The 23,994-nt window shown below is 42.2% G+C and overlaps 1 protein-coding gene across 5 annotated transcripts in view; it reads right to left on the bottom strand.

The window, feature by feature from the left end:
- Positions 1–23,994, bottom strand: part of sipa1l1 (signal-induced proliferation-associated 1 like 1) — a 76,442-nt gene that overhangs the window by 5,249 nt on the left and 47,199 nt on the right. For all 5 annotated transcript variants that reach the window (XM_069708475.1, XM_069708478.1, XM_069708477.1 and 2 more), the window contains 17 exons: positions 23,335–23,509; positions 21,785–21,888; positions 20,982–21,139; positions 14,746–15,325; positions 12,603–12,701; positions 11,770–11,945; positions 11,175–11,462; positions 10,519–10,671; positions 9,707–9,840; positions 7,498–7,595; positions 6,389–6,921; positions 4,630–4,821; positions 3,635–3,803; positions 2,927–3,161; positions 2,359–2,529; positions 2,153–2,264; positions 1,466–1,544 (listed from right to left, as the gene is read on the bottom strand). In XM_069708475.1, the coding sequence (XP_069564576.1) occupies positions 1,466–1,544; positions 2,153–2,264; positions 2,359–2,529; positions 2,927–3,161; positions 3,635–3,803; positions 4,630–4,821; positions 6,389–6,921; positions 7,498–7,595; positions 9,707–9,840; positions 10,519–10,671; positions 11,175–11,462; positions 11,770–11,945; positions 12,603–12,701; positions 14,746–15,325; positions 20,982–21,139; positions 21,785–21,888; positions 23,335–23,509 (3,456 nt within the window). The remainder of the gene's footprint in view (positions 1–1,465; positions 1,545–2,152; positions 2,265–2,358; positions 2,530–2,926; positions 3,162–3,634; positions 3,804–4,629; positions 4,822–6,388; positions 6,922–7,497; positions 7,596–9,706; positions 9,841–10,518; positions 10,672–11,174; positions 11,463–11,769; positions 11,946–12,602; positions 12,702–14,745; positions 15,326–20,981; positions 21,140–21,784; positions 21,889–23,334; positions 23,510–23,994) is intronic.

Below are 23,994 nucleotides of genomic sequence, written 5' to 3'. Positions count from 1 at the left end.
GAAACACAAGCTCACCTTTGCTTTTAATTTTCTTCAGAGCAAATTCACTATTTGATCTATAAAATGTCAGAAAACCGTGAATAATTTGTCCGACAGCGTCCTCAGAACCCAAAATGACATGACAGCGGTCCAAAACCCACAAAAGCCCAAAGGGTATTTACTTAATAGAAGACAAAAGACCTCATCAAATATTCACATTGGAACCACTGAAATTTGGCATTCCTGCTTAAATGTTTTTTTTTATAAAACAGTTACTTTGTTGATCAAAATTGATGCTGGTTAATTTTCCGTCAATCAAATACTCATCTTGCGTTGCAGCATGTATATGCTTTCAATAAAGCTGAAAGAAATTTGTCATGGAATGGATCACTCACGTTTAAAGCAAGCCCTTGGAAGCTGTTTGCTCCTTTTAGGAACACAGCTGCAGTCACTGAAATGTAGAAATGAACCAGGAAAGAGTGCTCGAGTGAACAGGTGAAATAAACGTAGTGTCCCTGTTCTTCCAGGTCATCTAAACATTATATTTAAGCGACTGAGGTGAAATCTGAGTCGACCGAGAAACCAAGAACTTAAACTAGAGAGGACTCGTGAGAAGAGAGAAGATTGTTAAGAAGAAGAGAAGACAGTGACAGCCGGGAGGCCGGAGCCCGGCTGAGCTTTGTGGAGCAGCTGATGACCCTGTCAGGCCGGAGGGCCTTAACTACGGGACTCCAGCAGCAAATGGCAACCCTCTCTAAAGCGTGTGACATCTACAAGAGAGCACTGATAACAACGACTCTGGAGACTCCTGGACTGATTCTCGGTTCAGCCTCACCTTACAGAGTTCAGGGAGGACGTGAGTTGAATAGTCACGATGGATAAGAGAGAGGCAGAATACACTGTTGTATTTTATATCGTTAACAGCTGAATCCATTTTTACGGTTTATTTCCGTTAGTTTCACTTTCAAGTTTTACATAAAGTTCGAATCTAAATTTGAAATGAAAGTTTCCCGTCTTCATTTCACTCGAATGAGGGTTTCTTAAAAGACTCCTCAGTGATGTAAAAGTACCGATTGTGTGCGTGTCTGGTTCAGGTCCGTAGACTGCTGCTGTGTTCCGGATGACGTACTTGTGTACGAACACTCACTGTTTTGAGTTCATAAGTGCGTTCGTTACTGAACTGCTGACTGTGTGTTTTCCATTGAAAACAAAAACAAATATTTATCTGCACCCTCTGCTCCCTGTTCCACTGTATGCAAATCAACCGAAGCCTTTTATTTTTTTTTCATCGCTTCCCGGCACTCGAATAGAGAAGAGCAGCCAGAAAAGAATCCTTCAGCGCAGCGCAGAGTCGACGTGTTGAACATGCAGACAAGTGTTCCTGCACTCTGCATGCAAATCAAACTGGACATCTGCACATCCATGCATGAGCATGTAATGTACTCATTGAACATATATATATTAATGATTGAGTGTTGCGTCTAACCTTCTTCAGGTCCTCCTGGAGCATCTTCACCATGGCCTCTAGTTTAGTCACCTTCCTCTCCAGTCCTATGTGGCCCTCACTGTGGAAAGAAAAGAAACACACACACACACACACACACACACACACACACACACACACACACACACACACACACACACACACACACAGAGAGAGAGAGAGACCATGAGCAAGCCTGGTTAATACATTCAGGAAGAGTGAGTGGATACTTATGTTCAATAATGATTAATCTTGACCTCATAACACAACAATGAGTTCACAGTTTTGTGTTTTCGCAGTAGTGGCGCTTAAACTTTTATTTCGGGAGCAACAACTAAGAAGCAGCAGAGTGGAATTTAATTAAAATGAAGTGTTATTTGATCATGTATTGTTCATCTTGTATATTCTGCACATACTGCTTACCCCAAACATGTTCATCGGGGTTTTTTTTTTACTACAGAAATACATTTGTTACTGTTTGTACTCTCTGGTTAGATGTTACACTGCATTTTGTTGTACTGCTGTTTACTGCATGTAAAACCATTCATATTGATTCTAACCAAATGTAATCGACTGTGAACCCATCAAAATGTAAAACAGTCAGCAGAACTACACACATAGGAGCTACACAATGCAAATAAATAAAAAAGCAGAAACAAACTAGTTAAGACTGTACGCGTGAAGTGTTACCTCGACGATGGCCGTGACAGCGGAGCGGGCTGCAGCTCGATGTGGGGCTGTTGGGGACTGGAGGCGCCGCTGCTTCGGTGGTTTGCGTCCCCAAACACGTAACTTCTCTGGACTGGAAAGAGACAAAGTGATGACCAAATGCATTAAAAGAAAGATGTCCGAGCATTTATTTGTATTTAGCAATCTTATGAGTGGGTGAATTATACCATAGTGTGTGTTTCTGTCATTCTCAAAGGTATTGGCCACATCCACTAGATGTGTCCACTCCAGGGGACTGTCCCTGTTGGAAGAGGGGAGGGGCATCAGCTCTTGAGGGAGAGGCCCGCGGTGACGCTCCACCAAATCCACCAAAGATGTGTCAGATGCCGAAAGGTCCCCTGTTAATTCAAGTTGTGGAAAGAAGTGAATGTAAAATGAATTTTCCCACATCCATGACCATTATGCATTTTCCAATCAAAAGGGGGCAGCAGATACACATCTGGAGCGTCGGCAAAATCAGTTCTACAACATTTAAATGCAATTTAATTCAGTTATTTTTTATCCAAACAAACCACATAACTTAGTGTGAATGTATTACTGTAGTAATGTATGTATTAAGTATCACCTCTAAACAAACGATGCAGTCAAAGTACATTTAACAATATCCAGATGTGTGTTTACAAGATTTACTTGGTGATTTTTTTTTGTTTTTTTTTTGTTCAACACATTACATTACTGGAGTACAATGTGAAGTGTACCTCCAGCATACAAAGAGAGCTACTCCCTCCTGCTTACCATGCAGTTTGACTCCCAGTTTATAGGAGGGCCGTCTGAGGGGCACGCCGCGGGTGGTGGGGGAGCGTGGAAGGGTGGAGCAGCTGAAGAGAACATCGGAGCCGAGTGTCGGTTGAGGAATGGAGTCGCTCAGGGGGGGGAGGCGCTGGCCGCGGTAAATGCTCTCATCCGATAGGGTACGGTGGAGCGAGCGGCGGTGGCTGAGAGGCTGGCCTGGCGGTGACTTCTGGCCATGCTGTGCGGGGACGGCGGGTACAGGATGAACGTGGTCAGCAGGTAATTATGACTACACGGAGTGTCATGTCAGTAAATGCATTTCATTTATATCAAATTTATTTTTGTAAACGTAGTGGTGCGGTGATAGTTAAGTGGCCTATTCACCCTGTTTTTTTTTTCAAACACTGGCTTCACACAGATTTCAAATAATGCCAGATTTTTTTTTATCCTCAATCTTTGATGTTTGTTTACACAATTTACAGCAATAACAAATAGCTGAATAGGAGGTAGGATGCCCTGAATAAACAATAGTGAGCCTATAAGACATGATTTCTTGGAAAGAGAGTAGAACAACGCCACTCATCAGAAAGACCTGCTAAAATAAAAACAGTGCAGAAATGTACCTAGCAGCTGCAAATCTTGTGATAATCCCCGGTTCTGTTTTTTGGGTTGTCTCTGTAACAACATCCACAAACAAGCCTGTAGCAGTACCTTTTCCTTATGTTTGCGTGGAGGTGGTGGGCTGTCTGGAGTACTGTGCCTCTTCACGTCTTCCTCCATGGTGGATTTTGCATGAGGCTGAGGCGAGTGCATGTCTCTGAGAGACGGCCGGGCTGCTGGGGTCGGAGCCACCTCGCCTCCACTCTCTCCTGGAGATTTCCTGAAACACAAACATTGAGATTAAGTAACCGCGATGTGAGAGAAATTATGTATGCTGCATTTTAAATGCGTTGTCTATACATTTTAATAATTAGTATGTAAAATAAACTAAAATAATAAAGATAAATTGTCATTTAGCATCAATGTTAAATTACTTTCAGCGATGGCTTTATAGTCCTTAGTGCAATATTCTCTTCAGCCACAAAGGGGTAATCAAGTAGCACCCATATTAATAACTATTGAAAAAAATTCTTAAAAAAGGTGGGTGGACAAGTAACAGGATATAATGCAGTCTAATAATGCAGCCCCTCTAATATATCAGTGTTAAGTCAAGCTCAATTTCCAAAATAAATACAAGACGGTGGAAAAAACAGACACTCTGGCAACATTAAACCAACTTTAAGCCTCATGCAACCTATCGATTGGTTGCTTTTGTGATTATGAAAAGTGTACTGTATTGTACTAGTCCATGTGATCATGTATCTACCTTCCTGCAGAAACTACTACGCTTTAAATTTAATTTGTCCAAAACTGTAACTGTGATGAAGGAATGTGTCACTTATAGATTTTCTAAATTCTGTGGTAAACTTCAACCAAACCACAAACACCAAACTGAATGCTGAGATGACACAGATGTCAAACAAAAGACCATTAGTCCAAGAAACACCTTGAAAACTCAACAAGCTCTAATGCCATCATTAATAACATTTAACTTTAAGGATTTATGTAATTGTATTCAAAAATCGCTGTTAAACTTGGAGCTACAATTAAAAACCTGTTGTCTTGTTGTTGTTTTGTTTTATTTCCTTTTCTTCATCTTTCCTTACTTGCGTGTGTCTCCGAAGTCGACAGAGTTGATGGTGGAGCCGGGCTTCCTCCAGCCAATCAGGTACTTGGACTGAGCTCCCTGCCGCGGGTAGAAGCTCTTGGGCCCGGGGGACACCGAGGACTGAGATGAAGGGGAGGTGGCCGAAGAGGATGACTCCTCTCTGGGAGAGCTGTGGCCCGAGTGTCTGGCACTGAGGGACAGAGGAGAGAAACAGGGGGAAGAGATACTGATGAAAGATAGAATATGTTTACAAGTTGCATTATACAGTAATCCTGGGTCTAAAGCAACGATGGGATTTTTTTTTTTTAATGTCTTACCTGTAGTGTTTAGAGAGGAGAATCTAAATGTTTTTTACAGCTTTAAAAAAGCTATTTTAGTCTTGGTCGAGCATAAGTAAAAAGCTTAATAGTGTAACATTCTTTCACGAAGGAATTTCCAGGGAGGACACTCATTCAATTACAGACAGGAAACGATATCAAAGTATCACCTGCAGTCAAACCAGTCTTGGCAAGCTCGCTCTGATCCGCTCTTATTTCTCCCTCCACCACTGTGACAGAATATAAATGCAGCTGAAACGCTGGACACATGATGCCCAGGTCGTGAACTGTAACTCTATCTGGAACGGTGAATTAAGATTTGCTCAAACAGGAAGGAGCGGGCCACTGGAGTTGCTCTCAGCTCCAGACGGCAGCTCAGCTATGAAAAATTGGACACGTGTTCCAGATTTCCTGAGGCCCAATGTGGAAAGATAAGAGGGAGTAAAAATTACTCTTTATGCTCGGTTTCCAGAAAAAGGCTCTGCTGAGAGGGAGGTTGTCTGCTGTGTGTTCTTCTCGGGTGAAGAAATATTGGCTCGAGTAATGAGAATTGGATACATGCAGCAGAGGTCAGGCAAATACTCAGAAGACAAATTCCCGAATGGATTTGGTCAAATTGAAAAAATAAAACTGAAATTAGTTCAAATGAAACTTTTATTCCCCCCCAAAAAATGATTAACGTTATTCATTATCATTCTCTGTTAATTGAATTTGAAACGTTTTCCAGTATATTTAAGGATGTGATGCTGTGCTAGTGGTCGACCACTTGTCGCATCAAGGCAACAGTGACAGCTGTTTAAGCATTAAGTCGGTTAAAAGCAGTGAGAAGCGGCAAGAAAAGCAAAATAAGTGGGCTGCACAAATGTTTTAATTTCAAACACAGTAGACTGATTGTGTTTGTCATCTGCCTCAGATGCTGTGGTACCTGGGCTTCAGGCAGGATCATGTTTCTCGGAGGGTACAATTGTTCTCTCAGATGAGTAAGACGCGTTCTGATAAAAAAAAAAGAACTTGGCGAGGTTTACGTTTCTTAGGCCTCAAGGACGAGCGCTAAGCATTTTGGCGAGAAATGCTGAAGTCATTATAGGTCACTTATGTATATGAGCTGCGAGCAGTTCGATCAAAGAGGGAATTGCCTTCTCAGATTTGTTTTTCTTAGACTTCTGAAGAGCTTTAACCGTCCAGGATTTTCCACAAAGGAGCGAGGCTTTGAGAAAAGTCTAAATAACACACACAGCCGAAATGTTTTTCTTCTTCTGTCTTAATTTGTTAATCCTATCAAAACCCCTCAGATTTATCTTGCAGCTCCTTCGGTGGCCCCGTCTCAGCCCGCAAGTCTGGAATCATTGCTTTAAAGCATAAAGTTGTAAACTGTAGATAAGAGTTTTGCATGGATACACACCAACTTCTAAACACAATACCAATTACAGAGAGACAGACCTTGAGTGGGATCCAGCTTCACTCAGACTGTAAGTGCTGCTGTCTCTAACGAGGAGGTGAGTCGGCGGGCTTCGACCCGTCGCGTCCATGCTCCTCCCTTCTGGAAGGCCGGGAGACTCGGCGGCAGCGGGCGACCTCTCCAGCATCCTGCGGCCTCCCTCGGTCGGACTGTGCCACGGAGACGCCAACCGCTCCCTGTTCTCCCTGCTCTCCCTGCTCTCCCTGTTCTCCCTGTTCTCCCTGTTCTCCCTGCTCGCGCCGGGGGCCAGCAGCGAGGTGGTGCTGCCGTGATGAGAGTGGGGGTGGGCGTGGTGAGGGGCTCCGTAAGAGCTGGTGTCGATGCCGCTGTCGGCCGAGGTGCCCTGCAGGTAGCCTCCTCCTCCCAGGCCGTTGGGTTCCGGCTCGCCCTGGTCGCCGCTGGAGCCTCCGCCCGCACCAAGCTCGTACCATTTGTCGCCGTCGCTGTGGCCGCCGCTGGACGCTGTGCTGGACAGGGTGTTGCTGCTGGAGTGACCGGAGTACGGGCCGTCCGACTGACAGAACAAACAGAAACACAGAGGAGCGAGGGGAAGACAGTTGAGGAGGGTTTCCGTGGTAGAAAAAACAGCAATTATGCAGCAAAGAATACGTAATCTGGGGACCAACATGATTAACTCTTTGAACCCCAGGCTTCTTTCAGGGTCATTTTGATAACAATTAAGAGATTTTCTTATATTAGCCTTCATATCAAGGAAAATACCAAAAAAAAAAAAAAATTATTAAATTGTTTTGTTTTTACATGTATTTCACCATAAAATATTGTCAGCAGAGATATCTTATTAAAGTTGTGTAGAGGAGATTATCCAGAATCTGACCATATCAAAACTATGTTTGTGGGACACGATGACTCAGCAAATTGAAAACAATTGTGCTTAGAGCCCCATGGGAAGTAAATGTGTTCAGGAGCCCAAACCAGGGACTCACACACTCAATGCACACGCCCCTGTGATAGGTGCTAATAACTCAGTTGTGTAGGCCTACAAATAGGTTGTTATTTTTTTCATACAAAGCGGGATGTAAAGTCATCCGATGGCAGAAGAACATGTCACAAGACGCATGTAAAGCCTGACCTGGCTGCCCTTCTTCGGGGACAGGTGGATGACCTGCTCCTGCCTCTGGATGCGGGGAGCTCCCGAGTAGCCTTGACCAGACTTGGAGGCCGGGGCCTCTGCAATAAATAGACCATTGCACATAGCTGTGAGTTGGTGACAAACACATGCACAGACCCGGCGGCCCAGACAGATGACCTGCTAATGATTCGACAGAGAAGTTGTTCTTCTCTCCGCTCCTGTATGTACATTTTGCTATTACAACATTCGTGCTTCCATTCTGCGTCTGCCATGCCCGTGAACAAAAAAAAACCCAGATTTTGTTTGCCATCAAAAGTACCACACATCAAATACAAATTTTGTCCCCAGACGCACCCTGCTGGCTTTGTTTGTTCTGGGCAAGCTGTGCTGCATGAGGGAATGTGCGTATGTGTCCTGCAGCAAAAACACGGGGTATAAATGGGACTATTGTGTAATTGTCTAGATGTTATGCAACGAGACATACAGAGTAGGCAGCTAATGACCACGGCACCATGAGAGTGCAAGCTAAAGTGGGGGCGGAGGGGGGTATCATAACATCTGCTGGGGTGAATCTAGAAATGTAGATTCTATCTCACTTAAAATATTCATTACTCTGCATAGTTGTGCCGCAGCCCACAGGGCTCTCTGCACTAATTAGAAATGATTGCGTGAGTGCTGACCGGCTTGTTTGAGTTCCCGTGCACATGTATGCAGTATATGTCACAACATATAGTGTATTGTTTACATAGAAAAAGTATAGAAAAGTCCATTAAAATAGCATAAATTAACCATATAACTACTATAAGTAGTAGTCTGAGGGGTACGTTAATGTCCTGTTTGTGTGCGTTAAGAGAATGAGAGACAAAAAGTAGGAGCACAACCGAGTATCCTGCCCTCTGCATGACTTGTGTTATTTCTGGACAGAGAGTGGCCACATCATCATTGCTGAAGACGAGCGGGTCAAGGGGTAAAAAAAAAAAAAAAGGGAGGAAGAGGAAAGGACAGAGCCCTAAACCACAGCGGCAGCAGAGTGGACAGTGCAGGCCGGGATACTTGGCTGACTTGGGCCGAGCTGGCCCGGTCCGCATTGTTCCGCCCTGACCAGTAACGACATAAGTGCTACAAACAACCACAAAATGAAAGACTGGGGCATTTAACTGTGATCGCGGCGGTCAGGAACAGGTTGAGGACACGGCTGAAACCAGGCTGGTCGACAATCAACCGAAGCAACTTCCTGCTGGGAGTCAGAGGAGCGGGAAAGGAAAAATGAAGCCTTTGTGGCTTTCAGAAACCGAGCTGGAATAAGAAGAAGAAACCTTAAAAAACAGTGCATGGGAGACGACTCTCAATCAAATGAAAGGGAACGTACGGGAGAATAAAAAGATGAATGAGAGGCAAACATAAACAGCAGCGGAGAATGAGGAACAGACTGGAGGGAGGGAGGGAAGGAAGGGCACACAATGACTAGGTTGGCCAACTGTGTTGACAGGAAGAAAGGGATTTCTCCTGTTTCTCCTCTCTTCCTCCTTTATTAAACCTCAGAGAACAGAAAGGAAAGCTGCAGAGAAAAAGACATTTATTGTCAGAGATCACTGTTTGAATTCCACCTTTTACCGCCCCAATTCAATAATTCTCCCTTGTTCTGTTTGTCTCATTATGTTTTCTACCATTTTGTTTGCAGAGACATTAAGATGCTGTCTGTGAAGACAATATAATTCACAGCTAGAAGAGGAGAAGGAGGTGGAAGGAGAAGAGGAGAGGGGGGAGGAAGAAGAGGAAGGGAAGTGCTGTTGGTGGTGTGGCTGCTGTCGGAGTTGAAATCTCAGCAGAGGGGGAAAAAGCGGCTGCAAGAACTGGCAGATGAGGAAACACACACGCACACACACACACACACACACACACACACACACACACACACACACACACACACACTCTTCAAGATAGCTGTCATTTCAAAGGATTTAGCAGCACAGATAAATATGGATGATTTATTTCCTGGTCTGTCTCTTCCCGCTTTGCTATTCAGAAGTCAACTGGCCTCACATTCTTTTCATAAATAAAACATGTTCATTCGTATACACATATAACAACACAGGCAGCATGAGTAAACACATTTACATCAGAATCTACCTTTCCAGCCGTTTACCAGGTATACCGTATTAACGCCACTATTTATCAAAAGATATATTATAAGCTATACTGTATCTACCTGTTGACCCTCGTTCGGCTCCTCCCCCTTCCTCCATCCTCGACCAATTGGGAGTGGACTTGCCACTGGACCCACCCTCTCCGACCACCTCTCGTCTCTCCGACGACATCGGAGAGTGCCGGCTGCTTGCAAACCTAGCAAATGAGTGAATGCGCGTGAAATTAGAAATCATACTTTGCTTTTTTTTTAAATCAGTGCAAAAGACACAACGAGCTGATTTAAAAGGAAGAGCTACAAACATAATCTGTTTTCCCAGAGGCTGTAGTGGGTGGACGTTACAAAAAAAAAAAAGGAGTTCTGTCAATTAGATTACTGGAGACAAAGACACAAATATGAACACCTCATTCTCCTCCATTAACGACAAACACTGTTACAACTGTAAAATAAATACATTTCAAGCCAACTTTTATAAAAAAAAACAACAACAAAAAAAAATTACAAAATTATAAATTCAAGTAATTCAACTCACTGGGCTTCTTAAATGTAAATTAGACCATAAAAGAGTCTCGAAAGATGTATGTCAATTTGCTTTTTCTTAACGCGAGACACATTTTATGCCTTCTGAAGATGAAAACTGATAAAAACCTGATCAAACTCCTGATCATACATTCACGATGGCTTTTCTATCATTAATAATAACAGAAAGAAAAGATGTGAAAAATGACATCGCAAAGTAAGCACCTCAGGGCAGCATAAAAGTTTTTAGTAATACTTAGGGGAAATTCATTGAGGTCTTTTTGATATGATTCATTCTTAAACACCCCACCCCACCCCTCCACCCTCCCCACCCCCCGCCCCTCCGTCTTCCTTACTGCTCGGGCATGGACTTCTGACTTCTCCAGTGAGTAGAGCTTCCAGATGTGTCGCTGGAACAAGACAGGTTGCTGGGAGAGCTGCGGTTGTGAGGGGAACGACCTAACGCCAGGGAGGAGGCCAAGCTGTAGCTCTCACTGCCTGGAGACATCCTGGTACACAAACAAACACAGAACTTATCTGTACGTGGCGAACTACAGACATGAAATAAACAAAACAAAGCATCTCAGAAGATAAATGTGCGAAGTTCAGGGGAAATTTAATTGATCGCTACTTTGTGGCTCCAGTTCCCACAGTCAGGATGAAAACAATCAAAATGAATACTTAAAAAACCTCTGCTTCAAAATCAGCTACATAACCACTGGCTCTGTTTTATGCCCTCTGTCGACACACTCACTTTCATAATCTGCAATAAAACAATTTTGGTTTCATTTCACCAGAGTGTTTAAAATTTAAAGAAAGTTGAATGATTATTTCATATGAAAAAAAAAAAACACTAACTCGTGAATGGTAATGGCTCGGTAATGAGTTCAACAGCTGCTGAAACTTCTGGCCTTCAAAAAACATCTCTTTAGAAAAAAAATCTGTCCCACCCTCCCCGAATATAAAAACAGTATCCCAGTGATCCATATTTGAAAATCGAACAGGCTCTAACCTCTTGGTGTCTAGAGGTCGGCCGTCGCTGCTAACGCTGCGTGGGATGACGCCGCCCCTCTCCAGCCTCTCCGCCGACAGGGTCTTTCCCACCGAGCTGCCCAGGCTGATGGCCCGGTTGGGGGTGTGCGGCTGCGGCGAGGCGGTCAGCGACTGCTGAGGGCTGCTCGAGGTCCTCTGCCACTTGTTGTTGTTGCTGCGGAAGGGGAACTTGTACTCGAAGGAGCCACTGTCGCTGCTGCTGCTCTTGTATTCTGACACGGGCATCCGGTAGAGCTCCGAGCAGCCCCTGCAGAGGCGAGTTAGTTTAAATATGTAAATGAGTGTTCGCATACCTTTTCTTTCTTCTGAAAGGAATTGAAAAAGTTCTGCCACAAGATTTGGGATTTGTAGCATTTTAAATACCCAATAACAAAAGTAAAGCAAAGAGTGCTCTAGCATTTATTTTGGCCTCTCCAGATGAACTACTGCATCTCAGGTAAAAAAAAAAAATCACTGTTTCTCCAAATTAATATATTCAAAAACAGCTAGTGAACATTGACAATTAACTGAAACATGGACACTCTACACACACATAACTACCCCCTCCCACCTACCTGCGTGGAGTGGCATCATCATGTGGTGGGATGATAACAACCCGCACCGTCACCGAGGTCCGCAGGAGGTCAATCATCTGCTCATGAGTCAGAGTTGCTACGGCTACTTTACAGATTTCTACCAAGCGGCTTCCCTGCCGCAGTCCTGCCTGCCAAGCGTAGCCGTACGGCTCCACCTGGGAAAAACACAGTGTCATTGTTTTCATTTAGTTATCTCTGTTGGAAAAAAAAAAATGCATAAATAAGTGCCCAATGAAATAAAAAATAAAAAAAAATCAACAACTTGGCTTTTCATGTTACTGGATATATATATATATATATATATATAAATATATATATATATAAAGTAAAACTACAGCACATGAGCCAAGACCATGCAGAACATGAACAAAATACTGCTATAAACTTGCATGATGAGGTCATGTGACCGAAATGAGTTATAGCTTTTTTTGCAGAGCTTTCTTCCATGGGCCTGAAATTGGATGGTTGCATATACCACACATTTCTGATTAAAACGGAGGAAGGACAGAAAATGTGGTTGTAAATGAAATTGACATTTAGCTTCATCATTTTGCTAAAATGATCATTTTCACAGTAAATAGAGACCCATTTAAACCTCAATTTGGTTAATATGAAATGCATCTGTTACACACAGCAACAAGATGGTACATTGTGAGGAAAATTATCTCCCCAGTGTCCCTTCATCATCAGTAAACACTCGAAAGCTCCAGAATAGGAACTAATCATATCCAGATGTGATATGTAAACACGTGTTCTTCACCGTTTCCGAGCATATTTTCCAGCGAACATTTAAGCTATATATAGACAGGTACCTCAGCCACGATGCCTTCATAATTCACGTGGAAGCCGAGCTGCCCGAGGCCATTCCGACGCAGCGTCATCTCTGATGTCTCACAGCCCTTAGTGAGTAACTGCACATGGGGAGAGCAGAGAGACGCACAAAGTACAGGTGAGAAATAAAGTGACAGGAAAAAAAGAGAACCCAACAGGTCGAGGTCTATTTTATGTGGAGAATCAATTTATCCCCAAAAAGAAAACTCAAGACAGGAAACTCAAGACAATAAATGAGATTATCTCAACTCCCAAGTGGGTTCATCTGTGTATGTGTAAATACTTTCAGTGCCAATGGTCACATGCTTTCTTTAAGTTGAAGAGATTTACAACTTAAGTGATCCCTAGGGGATTTATGGGCATAAATAAAGATGGTTTAGTGCTTCAACATAAAAAGTACACCTCACAAATGACGAACGACAGAAATGAAAGGAGGTTTGTCTCTTGCGGTGACACTTGAGGCAGTGTTAACACAAATATGCGTCGCTTAGGAAGAAATTCTTGACAACTTCTGTGGTTTTTTTCATGGAAGGACGTGACTCCTGGTGAGGGAGTGCTGCAAAGCGGTCACGCCTCCTTTTCACAGGGAGTGAGGCAGAGAAGTTGAAAACAGATTAACTTTTAAGTAGGAACAACCTGTATCACCTATCAAACTACAAAGGGCAACCAATGAGTGGATAATAAGTCTGGTAAAAAACAATCCTCTTTCCCGACTATCCGTCCCTCTCTCTCTCTTTCTCTTCTGATGCATCCTTGCCTTTCTCTGCCTGAACAGGCTGTTAGCTAAAGCTCTGTGGAAGTCGAACATCACTGGGAGGCGTGAATAAATCATGCTGCAGACTGGCACCTGATAGGAATTGATATTGCGCTCTCTGACGTTTCTGAATGTGTGCACGGCAGAGGAAAAGAGCGGAAGAAGAAAAGAGACAACAAATAGCAAACAAGAGAGTAAAAAAAAAAAAAAGGTCTGTGAGTGGAGAGAGATGATAAAAAAGCAAGCGTCTCAAGGCCACTTCTCTTCCTCACTCTGCCACCGAGGTAGTCCGACTGATTGAAGATTAACACCAGATGCATTAATGCAACCCGCAAGCAACTTTTGAGATCTGAGCCAAATCACGACAAGTGCTTGGTCAAATATGTTTGTGTGCAAATCAAAGATGGTGGACTCAGGTTACATAAACACATGATGAAAAAAAAAAAAACATCACACAGACACACACACACACATACCCACACACAGTTTGAAGGTAAGGAGATGCTGGGGAAATTAATATATTCTAAAGCACTGATGATTACATAAGAAAACACCTTATTCCAATCCAGTTTCCATGGAAACAGCTAAGGACGAACTAGCATCACTTCACTGTATGTGTAGGTGTATGAGCCATTAGGAGTATGTTGACCAGAGGTGTTTCTGAAACTCCCTCAATAAGCTGAGATCAGTAATGAGACAGCAGCTTTGTCATGTAGAAATAGAAATATTGTCATTCTGGCACGCTGACAGCACACGCTGACTAGTAGGAGACTGAGTGGGCCAGGTACATGTTTAATGGCAGCCAGCAGCATTTTCTATTGATTTAAATCCTCAGTACGTTTCTGCTCTTTATGTGAATGAATATTTGTCATCCTTGGATATGGTCTGGTCTTACTCCGAGATTTACATCAACCTCAAGGAGCGTAATTTTTCAGCATGAGCATATAGTGGCATGTATTGTGTAACAAGGACCAGAAATTATTCTTGTTGACACTCAAACTAGAAATGAAAATTCTCTTGACGAATGAACATGGCACTAACCGACCTGATTTGATTGGTAAAATGTAGTTGCCTTGTCTTCAGCTACGTCAGCAGAGGGCAAAAGACCAACGGATGACCATCACAAATGTAATTGTGAAAATGTAGCAAATAACTACTTTCTAAGTTCATTACAAAGGAGAGCCGGTTTCTAATTTCATTATCGAAGCATGTTGAGCCCAGAAACATCAGTCTAACCACATATGTAATGTAATAGTGTGTGTGTGTGTGTGTGTGTGTGTGTGTGTGTGTGTGTGTGTGTGTGTGTGTGTGTGTGTGTGTGTGTGTGTGTGTGTGTGTGTGTGTGTGTGTGTGTGTGTGTGTGTTCTGACCTCTAGACGTTTGACCACCTCTTTGAAATCCTCTGTATTATTACTGATACTCCTCAGAGACAAACTGTCACCGCGCTCGTAGAAAATCCTTAAAGACGCAGGGCTGCTGAGAGTCCAGCCAATCACATCCTTCGTAGCACAGTTGAACACCACAGCCTTGGCCTCCTGGTCCAACAGGATTAGAAAGTCATTGGAAAGGGCCAGAAGGCCCTCCAGCTCCCCTCCGTTCCCATGATCCTCAGCGTGGACCGGCCAGGTCACGGCCCCGAGGCTGCGCAGCTCCGCCCCTCCGTACGGCCGACTCTTCTCCTTCTTCTTGTGGGCCAGTGAGATGAAAGGGAACTTCCCAGAGGGGTCGATCGGCGTGCTGGTGGTGTGGCGCTCAGCCAGGTCGCGCAGATACTCCTGCCGTGTTCGGGTGGCCATGGCGCGGAACTTTTGAGATTTGTGGGCAGCGTTTTCTGCATTGATGACCTTGGCCAGCAGGAAGTCCCGGAAAACAGATGACTTGGGGAACGTCACACCCTCTGGGATAGGGGGGCCGAAAGAGGGCACGTCTTTGGAGCGAGTGACCGCCACGCTGTGAGGAAGGGAAGAAGACCGGGAAGAGAAATTAAAAGGAAGCCTAATTGGGAGAGAAGAACAAATCAATTGTTCCAGTATTGGCAAACAATTTAGCCAATTTAGAGAGAAAGGTTTGATCAGACATCATAGATTCTGTGTCTGAGATTTAGAGTTTTATTATGCAGTAAATCAACTCAACATGTCACATCTAAAGTTTGAAGTCTTTATGTCATGAAGGATTCAAAGTAAAAAATTGTTTTTTAAAAATAGTGCTGGCAAGTGCTGCAATGGAGCTAATGTTAATAATACAGCTTCATGCTGTTTGCTCATTCAAGCATGGCGACACTGAAAAAAAAAGTTGTATTATTCCAGAACAAAGACAAAACCATTTACAGTGAAGTGGTAAAGGAGGCAATCCTAGTCTCAGCCTTATAGTAAAACAATCTTTGGTTTCTATACTATCTACTTTATTAGTTTATTTTATTACTAATTAGATATTTGTTGCCCGAGCAGAGTTAAATGTCTAACTGCAAGTGTTATTATTTCCATTTGCGTGGAGAAGATGTGCATTTGCTGCCTTTGTCTTGTTGTTTTCCCCACTCTCCACCCTCCCTTTCCTTTCCTCGTCTCATTTTTCCTTTTACTAAGCCCCTGGAATGACCATCTGAGGCCGCTCGCCCTGTCTGGTATGTCAGGAACTCAGCTGAGCAGCCATGGAGAGCGAGGAGAGAAGAAGAGGATGAGGGGAGACTGCTATTGCAAATCTCCTGCCTAAAACCCTGGAAAACTCAGACTGAGAGAAGACTGACTGGAAGACTCTGAAAAGATAGAAAAATGATTGCTTACTGGAAAGAAAAAAAGAAAATAAATTGTTCTATAAAGTTATACAAACAGACTGCCACAGTTGACAAAAAAAGGTAACTAACAGTGCTCTGAAATGACCTTTTATATACTCTATAGAGATCTATGTTTGTACTCGGGTCACCTGACCTGGTCCCAACCTTCTCATGACCAACTGAGCTCAATCACAGATCCTCTCACAGGTGATAATTGCTAGCTGACAAAAGCGGCACTGGAAGTCGGAGCCCTCATCCCACATACTTCTCTGCTGACATGCCTCGGGACACATGTTGACACCGGGATTAATCGCTTTGTCTAATAAGCAATACCTGTGTCACCCACATAGTTTCTAAACATACCACAGGGACATCCGGTCCTCACCAGAGAGGTGTGGTGTTCAATTATACTAACCGTCAAATTGTTGACACCTCATTTCCCACCTTTCCTTGTTTGTGGTAGACTGAGGTAAAAGAGGTCGCACTTTTTTTTTTTCGCCTCGGAGGGCGACCCCACAGGCTTTTAGGTTACAGTGCTGACAAATGAATGCTGGGAAAACCCTCAAGAGGCGAAAGTGTGTCAAAATGTTGCTTGCATTTCCATCCTGTGATATGTGCTGCACTTTTAAAGGGAGAAAGAGGAAGCAGGGAAGAAGAAGGTAGTGGGTGTACATCTACAGGAGAGTGTAGCAGGACATACACACATGTTAACCCTTTGAACCGGAGGCTATTTTCAGGGTAATTTCACAACCTTCACTTTTAAGCTCATATCTTGGTCATTATGGAGGCTAACCATTCATGCAATATCTTGTTTTGTTCAGGGCAGTCTGGGCTATTCAGATCTTTTATCATTTAACTTCATAATCTTTAGAAATGTTTTATTTTAGCCTTTATTTCAAGCAAGCAAATGTTGTTTTATGAAATTATATCATGTTTTTTCATGTATCTCACCATAAAATATTGTCAGTAGAGATATCTTTTTAGAAATTGTGTAGAGGAGATTGTCTAGAATCTGGCAACATCTAAACCGTGTTTCTATGACTTAGCAATTTGTAAAAATATGTGTTTAGTGCCTGACAGAAAATAAATGTGATGAATGACTCCGAGTGGCCTGATTTTGAAATGGGATTAACTGAAAATGTTTTGTTGTACAGAGAAACAACGGGTCTCATCAGAAAGGGTATGTTCTGCTGTTTATTTTTGATATACAGTACATTGTGAAGCGATCAGGACTTTGGGAATTTTCCAATGAAGGGAGCGCGGTGTCATATTGAAGACGAGTGGTGGAAAAGTGGAGCGTTTTGTCCTTGCAATTTGAAAGTGTTCAAAACTCTGATAAGGTTTTGTATTTAGGGATTTAAAATCAACACGAAGTACACCAGATACTTCACGCAGTGAGTACTAATAGTTAGTCTGAGTGAACTCAAGTGAGCAGATTGACGTTAAAGCTTCTCCGCCGTTCTTTTACCTATATTTGAAGTTGAATTGCATCGAAACATCTCTCCCTGAAAACTACAACTTCTAAAAACAGGATGTCAAAGTAGTTCGCCTGGCAGCACTTAGAAAAAGACTGTTACTAACATATAATCAGTCTCAGTTTTGACTGACAGCTCATGCACAAGAAACTGACAGAGCAACATGGCTATATTTGCCAGCATTTCTGTGGATGACAAATTAATCACGCGGGGTATTTTGGAGAGAAGCAGCTAAAGTGGTTATAAGCAGGCAGAACAAATGATTAAAATAAAATGTGACCTTTTATTCTTATTCTTCTCCATCACTACAAACATCACTCAATGCATTACGCTGGAACTCTAAAAGCACTTGTACTGATCTCAAACACCTGTGAGTCAGTCAACCAAAGACCTGTGACTCACACAGGACAGAGGAAAAGTGATGGCGAGATGAAGGTGGAGGAACGACAGCCCGAGAACAAGGCAGAGAGCGCATAAAAAAGAATGAATGAAAAAAAAGAAAAAGAGGGGATAACGAACGAGAAAAGTGGGTGAGAATAACAAGAGAGAGGAAAATGTACTACGGTGGGGATTGCTGTGCTGGGCTGTGTGATCCTCGTGGCAGGAGGTTTGGCAGGAGAAATGAAAGAGCGCATTCCTGTGGTTTCAGTGATTTGTGGTCTTATAAATATCCAGTGTGTGGGCAGCTCTGCTCTTCCAGTATCCACGACCTGCTGCCCACTGTGCCGGGCCAAGAAAGAGAACATGTCAATAACTGATGGAGTGGGAGGCATAGAGGTGTGTGTGTGTGTGTGTGTGTGTGTGTGTGTGTGTGTGTGTGTGTGTGTGTGTGTGTGTGTGTGTGTGTGTGTGTGTGTGTGTGTGTGTGTGTGTGTGTGTGTGTGTGTGTGTGTGTGTGTGTGTGTGAGAGTGAGTGAGATGTGGTGAAGGTACATACAGTATACATTGTTTTTGTCTACTTGTGACAACTAGTCCTTAAAGCATTAAAGCCATTCATGTTACTTAGTATTTAGAGTTCAATTTGTAAAGTGGCTATTTTGGCTACAACACATGAAAAGATGTGTTTCAGAAAAAGTAAAAAAAAAAACACAAAAAAACAATGCTGGCAGTTTACAGCAGACTGCACAGACAAGATTAATGTGCACCCTAAGGACGTCACATGAAGTTATCATAATACAAAAAATGTATAATCGGGCAAGAAATATCCTGTGTACAGACAAGAGTTTTCACACCAATAAAAACATGTTTGGGAGATGAGCTCAGCAAAGTCATACAGTCTCTACTGTACGATGCACGCTTGTCTAGTCTAATAGTCTCAATGGTATTTACACTTCTAAATGTGATGAACAAGAAAGAAAGAACTGCTTTTGGCATCTATTTTTACTGCATACAGTATATGCAAATATTTATCCCCTAAGATATTTATTTCTTGTTGCATTATTCGCTTATCTGGAGATTAACTCCCAATTACCTACGTTTTTCAATACAGTGATGATGTCAATAAATTCCTTTATGGAAGAGCAGCATCAGTTTGATTCCACTGCACAGGGTCTCTTTTAGAGGGCTGTAATGTCTACAGGTAAGTTCAATAGTTCTCATATCAACATGAGTTTGGACTACGGCCACTAGGACATCATTATTCGAGAGTGGTTTTCAAAGTAGTTCGGGATGAACAGGCAATTACAGTTAACTATAGGAGATACTAACGGCATTAGAGCAGTTAGAAAACACAGCCTTGTTTACGACAAACAATTGGGGTAAATTAACAACAACTGCAAACTCACTTTACTGGGCATGTGTTCATTTCTGACCACCAAAAATCCACTAATGCAACTCTTAAATTTTTTTCTTTTTTTTTTGTATTACAAAAATGCTTTAAAACAGGTGGAAGCAGGTGAACCCAGAAGACTGAGCGTGCCCTCCTTTCAGGTCTTCTTACCACTAATAGCTGAGCGAAGGTTGTTTTTTTTTGTTTACTCTCGTATGTATGTACACATCCTCTCAAAACAAGAAGAAACAAACCAAAGCTTCCAAGCATTTAGGTCATCTTAATACTTTGTGACTCAGCCAATTTTCCTGTGGTGACTATGAATCATAATTTACTTCTGAAGGCTGATGTTTCACCTCTTTTTATAGTGTGTAAAATTCAATTTCTCTTCAGAAAATTGGATTCACATTTGTGAATCACAGAAAGCGCACAATACATAGTATTTTCTCCATATTCAGGCGATTGAAGGTCTCTTTGTTCACGTGTGTGTGTGTGTGTGTGTGTGTGTGTGTGTGTGTGTGTGTGTGTGTGTGTGTGTGTGTGTGTGTGTGTGTGTGTGTGTGTGTGTGTGTGTGTGTGTGTGTGTGTGTGTGTGTGTGTGTGTGTGTGTGTGTGTTGTTGCTCAGTAACGAAGTAGCCCCATGGGGAACAATTAAGACCTCACACAATGTGCTCAGACAGCAATTAAGACAGCCATTAGTGGAAGAGGGAGGAAGAGTCATAGAGCGCAAGATACGAGAGAATGACAGAAAACTAGATAACAAGACAAAGGCAGAAATAAACGGAATTCAATGTCCTTCACAGCTGAACAGTTTTAACAGGAAATAAGAAGAAAGACTGAATGCTAATTCTTTCTAAAAAACTGACTTCAGGCTGGTACATTGTATTTCACATTACACATCTCTGACAACGTGGTAATAAATTGTGAGCTGTAGAGAGGGCTCTCGCCACTCTCAGCCTACTCCATGACAGAGTGCCGGTGCTGCAGAGGTAATGAGAGCTGTCCAACTCTCTGAGCAACAGACGAGAGCATTATTGTTTCAGCGGTGATGGAAAGTGATTCAGGAGGATTTAGTTATGTACATATCATAAGTATGACAAAAGTGCTTAAAGCAGATTTTATCTAAACACTTAAGTGCACCGACCACACTGGCCTGAATATGATTATGACACGACCTACCAGCTTTTGGTAACGACTGTGGAAAGTAACACGACAGTAACAAAAGTCCCAACGCATAATCAGATTTAATTACCAAATAAGTCTTCGTTACATATACTATGAGTCTGGACTAAATTGGATGTAAACTGTAACTTCTCTGGTTGGCGGAGGCGTACAACTGCAACCTCATAATTCTAGTTCTTTCAAATTGTATTTTAACACCACAAAGAAACTCTACATTAGTCAGTCAATTCAGCTGTGTGGGGCTCTCCAAAGCTTTCAGCTGACTATTGTGTCTAGTTAGCTGGTATTCATTCATTCTGTTTTTAGTTACTGTTTTTTGCTTTAGTAGCCTGACCTTGTTAGGGCTTCATACAGCACCATTACAATGCAGTCTCTTAAAAAAATGCCTGTAACGTACAATTGAATCTCACCTGTAGGAGCTGTTTTCGGAACAAGGGTTATGTGCCCGCACAATCACAAAGACATGCTGAAAGTGTGAGCGAATGTTTTTGGGGGTGAAAGGGAGAGCTCCGGGTTCCTGGAACACAATCGTGACGATATCATTCCCAATATGACGCTTCCGCAGCAACTGGAAAAAGTTCAAGAACAGCAGCAGAAATGGGAGTTAGATGAGATTTTGAATTAGATATCTGGACAATGCAAACAAATTAAAAATAATGCTGGAACCATAATTTTATTCATATGTCTTAAGAAATCCAAGACATCCCGCACAAACTCACAAATTAATCAATCGCATTGTTCAAACCAGTGATTCCAAAACTGGTACGTGAAGCTCCACATGATGGGACACAAGAACGGCGCTGAAAGGCCGAACATTTGCTGTCCAACTGGCTCAAGTCCAAAATAGTGTAATTAAAAATGTATTTTATTATAAATGACAGTTATTACATACATATATATACATATATATGTATATATATATATACAATGGTGTACAAAGTAGTCGTAATCATTTAAATATTTTTGAAATTAAGGTTTTCTGTGTTAGGTCACTGACATAGCATTACATTAACATTAGCTTGACAGTCAGATTCAGACACCTCAGTTGCTGAAGTGGCGTTTTGAAATGGAATCATGTAAACTCTAAAAATGTGGTGTTTTTTTGTTTTTTGACAATCTGACATAGCTGATCATTTTTTTTTATGATGAAAAGCTGCAACTTGCTTGTGGAGACTTCAGGGTGTTCAAACTGAGAGACCTTAAATGAACATACCTGCTGCTTATTGTTGGGTGTGTAGGGCAGCATGGTGGACACATGGAACATGATCTCATAATCCTTGTGAGTGGTGTACAACGAGTGGGTGCCCGTCGAGTCAGCTGAGGACGATAAAAGTATACGTGAATTTCTCGTACTTTTAAATACGGAAAAGAAAACTACAGTATCTTAAATCATAGCATTATCCTGCGATTATCGATCTTCAGGTGAGTTCTTGGTTCACATTCAAATTTTGAAAAAAACTATTATCAAGAATATTTGGCAAAACTATTGGCACTGTGAAAGCATCCTAAAATTGTAGCTTTTTGAATAAAATCGTATATAAAATGTATGAATAAAAAACAATAAACTAGAATGCTCGGCTTATTAGCTCACTAAAACATTTCAATGCATCATAACCAATTATCATCTTTATTGTTTCTTTGGAGCAAATGCTGATCAGATGGCTCGGTGCTCCCTGAACTCTTAACAGGCTTTGGTACTAAAGAGAGCCACTCCATATTAATAACCACCTCCACAGTCTATTCAGAGAACAAAATAGTCACAAGGTGTTTAAAAAGTAGTACTTAACCTAGTTAGATTGCCTCGATTAATTACACTCCTCCAATAGGGAGCATCTCTGCATTCTGTATTTAATTTCCTAGGGGTTGCTGAGAGTTGTATTGCATGTCCTGCAAAAAAATGTGGCTCGGACAGCTGTTGTCTCGCAGAGCATCTTGGGCGATGACAAAGTGAGGATAATATGGAAAGTCAAATATCAAACACAAGCTTGGAAAAGTAACAAAGAGGTAGCAAAAGGAGGCCAGAGGAGTTTAAGTGGACTGAGAATGAGCTTCACAAAAGGCAGAACGGAGCAGTAATTGCCAAAGATGAGGCATTTCAAACAACATATTTATATCATCTCCATGCGATTTGACATTTTGAAGTGAGAATTGCCCGTGCTCAGGGCAACATGATAAAATAAAACCAAATATAAAAAATAAATTGTGTAAGGGCAGTCCTTACACAATTTATTTCAATTTATCACCTCGTTTCGCTTTTCGTATTGCACGTCCTTATCCTAATGAAAATTGTAGGATTTTAGTCTTGTTAAGGAGAGCATGTATTAAATACTCGTACTGTGCATAAGAAAAGAATGGACTATTTTTCTTGTCAACTATTCTTATCTTTCTCAACGATTGCTGGATTTGTGGCTGTAAAACACACAGAATAATACTTTGATTTTACTATTATTTATTCCTGTGATATTTTGCCGATATGTTATCTTCACATATAATGATAAATATCTTTCTGATATTAGTCCAGAAAAATCAGTGATTATTCTAGAATGAATACTAGATGAGGCATTGATGTGTATTCACATTATGTGAAAGGGATGATGACCTCTAATCCATCAAATGCACGCTGAGCGACTGAACTCGAGGCTCCTTTAATCGATGCCAACACCTTCTTAGTGCGCGTCAATCTGCATTATCAGTTTCAGTGTCCGTGTGACGCCTTCTGAAGGGTTTTCTTGGTCATCTTGTACTTTCTGTACATGTACGTACTCTTGGTGTCCAGCTGAGCTCGATACTTGGTGAAGCCTTTGAGTCGAACCCTCTCGCCCAGCAGATGGAGGAACTCCTCCAGCGCGGGACCCGCCCCTTCGTTGTTGTACATTTCCTCTTCACTGCTCTGGCCCGCCATGCAGTACATCACCCCCACCTTCCTCTGGAAACTCAGCTGCAGAGAGAACACAGATTGTTCCATTGAAAAGGAGAGGCACGGCTGTATTACCGTGCAGAAATCGAGTCTGAGCAACCATGTTGACATTTTAGGCAGAGCTCATGTTGGCATTTTAAGTGTAACCTTGGGTTGTTCTGCAGTGATTATGGTGCCATTTTCCCAAGAAATCAAGTTGACATTTTCAGAGGTTCAGGTTTTGATGATGTATCAGGGAGCATAAGTATCAAAGAGCTTGTTTTGTGTTTTTCTTTTTTTTTGTTAAGGTTGGGATATGCGCGTGTGCGTGTGTGTGTGTGTGTGCGCGTGTGTGTGTGTGTGTGTGCGCGCACATGGTTTCTCTGCATAAATTTCACAACACAGTCCGTGGGCATAAATAGACAAATAAAGCAAAATAAATAAATAGTAAAGATTTCGGTCCCACAATGAGACATCCCCTTTGTGGAAAAACACCCACACAAATGATCCATAAAGCACTAAATGAA

The sequence above is a fragment of the Brachyistius frenatus genome, unplaced genomic scaffold (genome assembly GCF_029030835.1).
Source record: "Brachyistius frenatus isolate BFR_SWC_R1_liver_20210118 unplaced genomic scaffold, ASM2903083v1 Contig_76, whole genome shotgun sequence".
NCBI lineage: Eukaryota > Metazoa > Chordata > Actinopteri > Embiotocidae > Brachyistius > Brachyistius frenatus.
The sequence above is the reverse complement of the archived record's forward strand: the minus strand, read 5'-3'. Positions and strand labels throughout refer to the sequence as shown.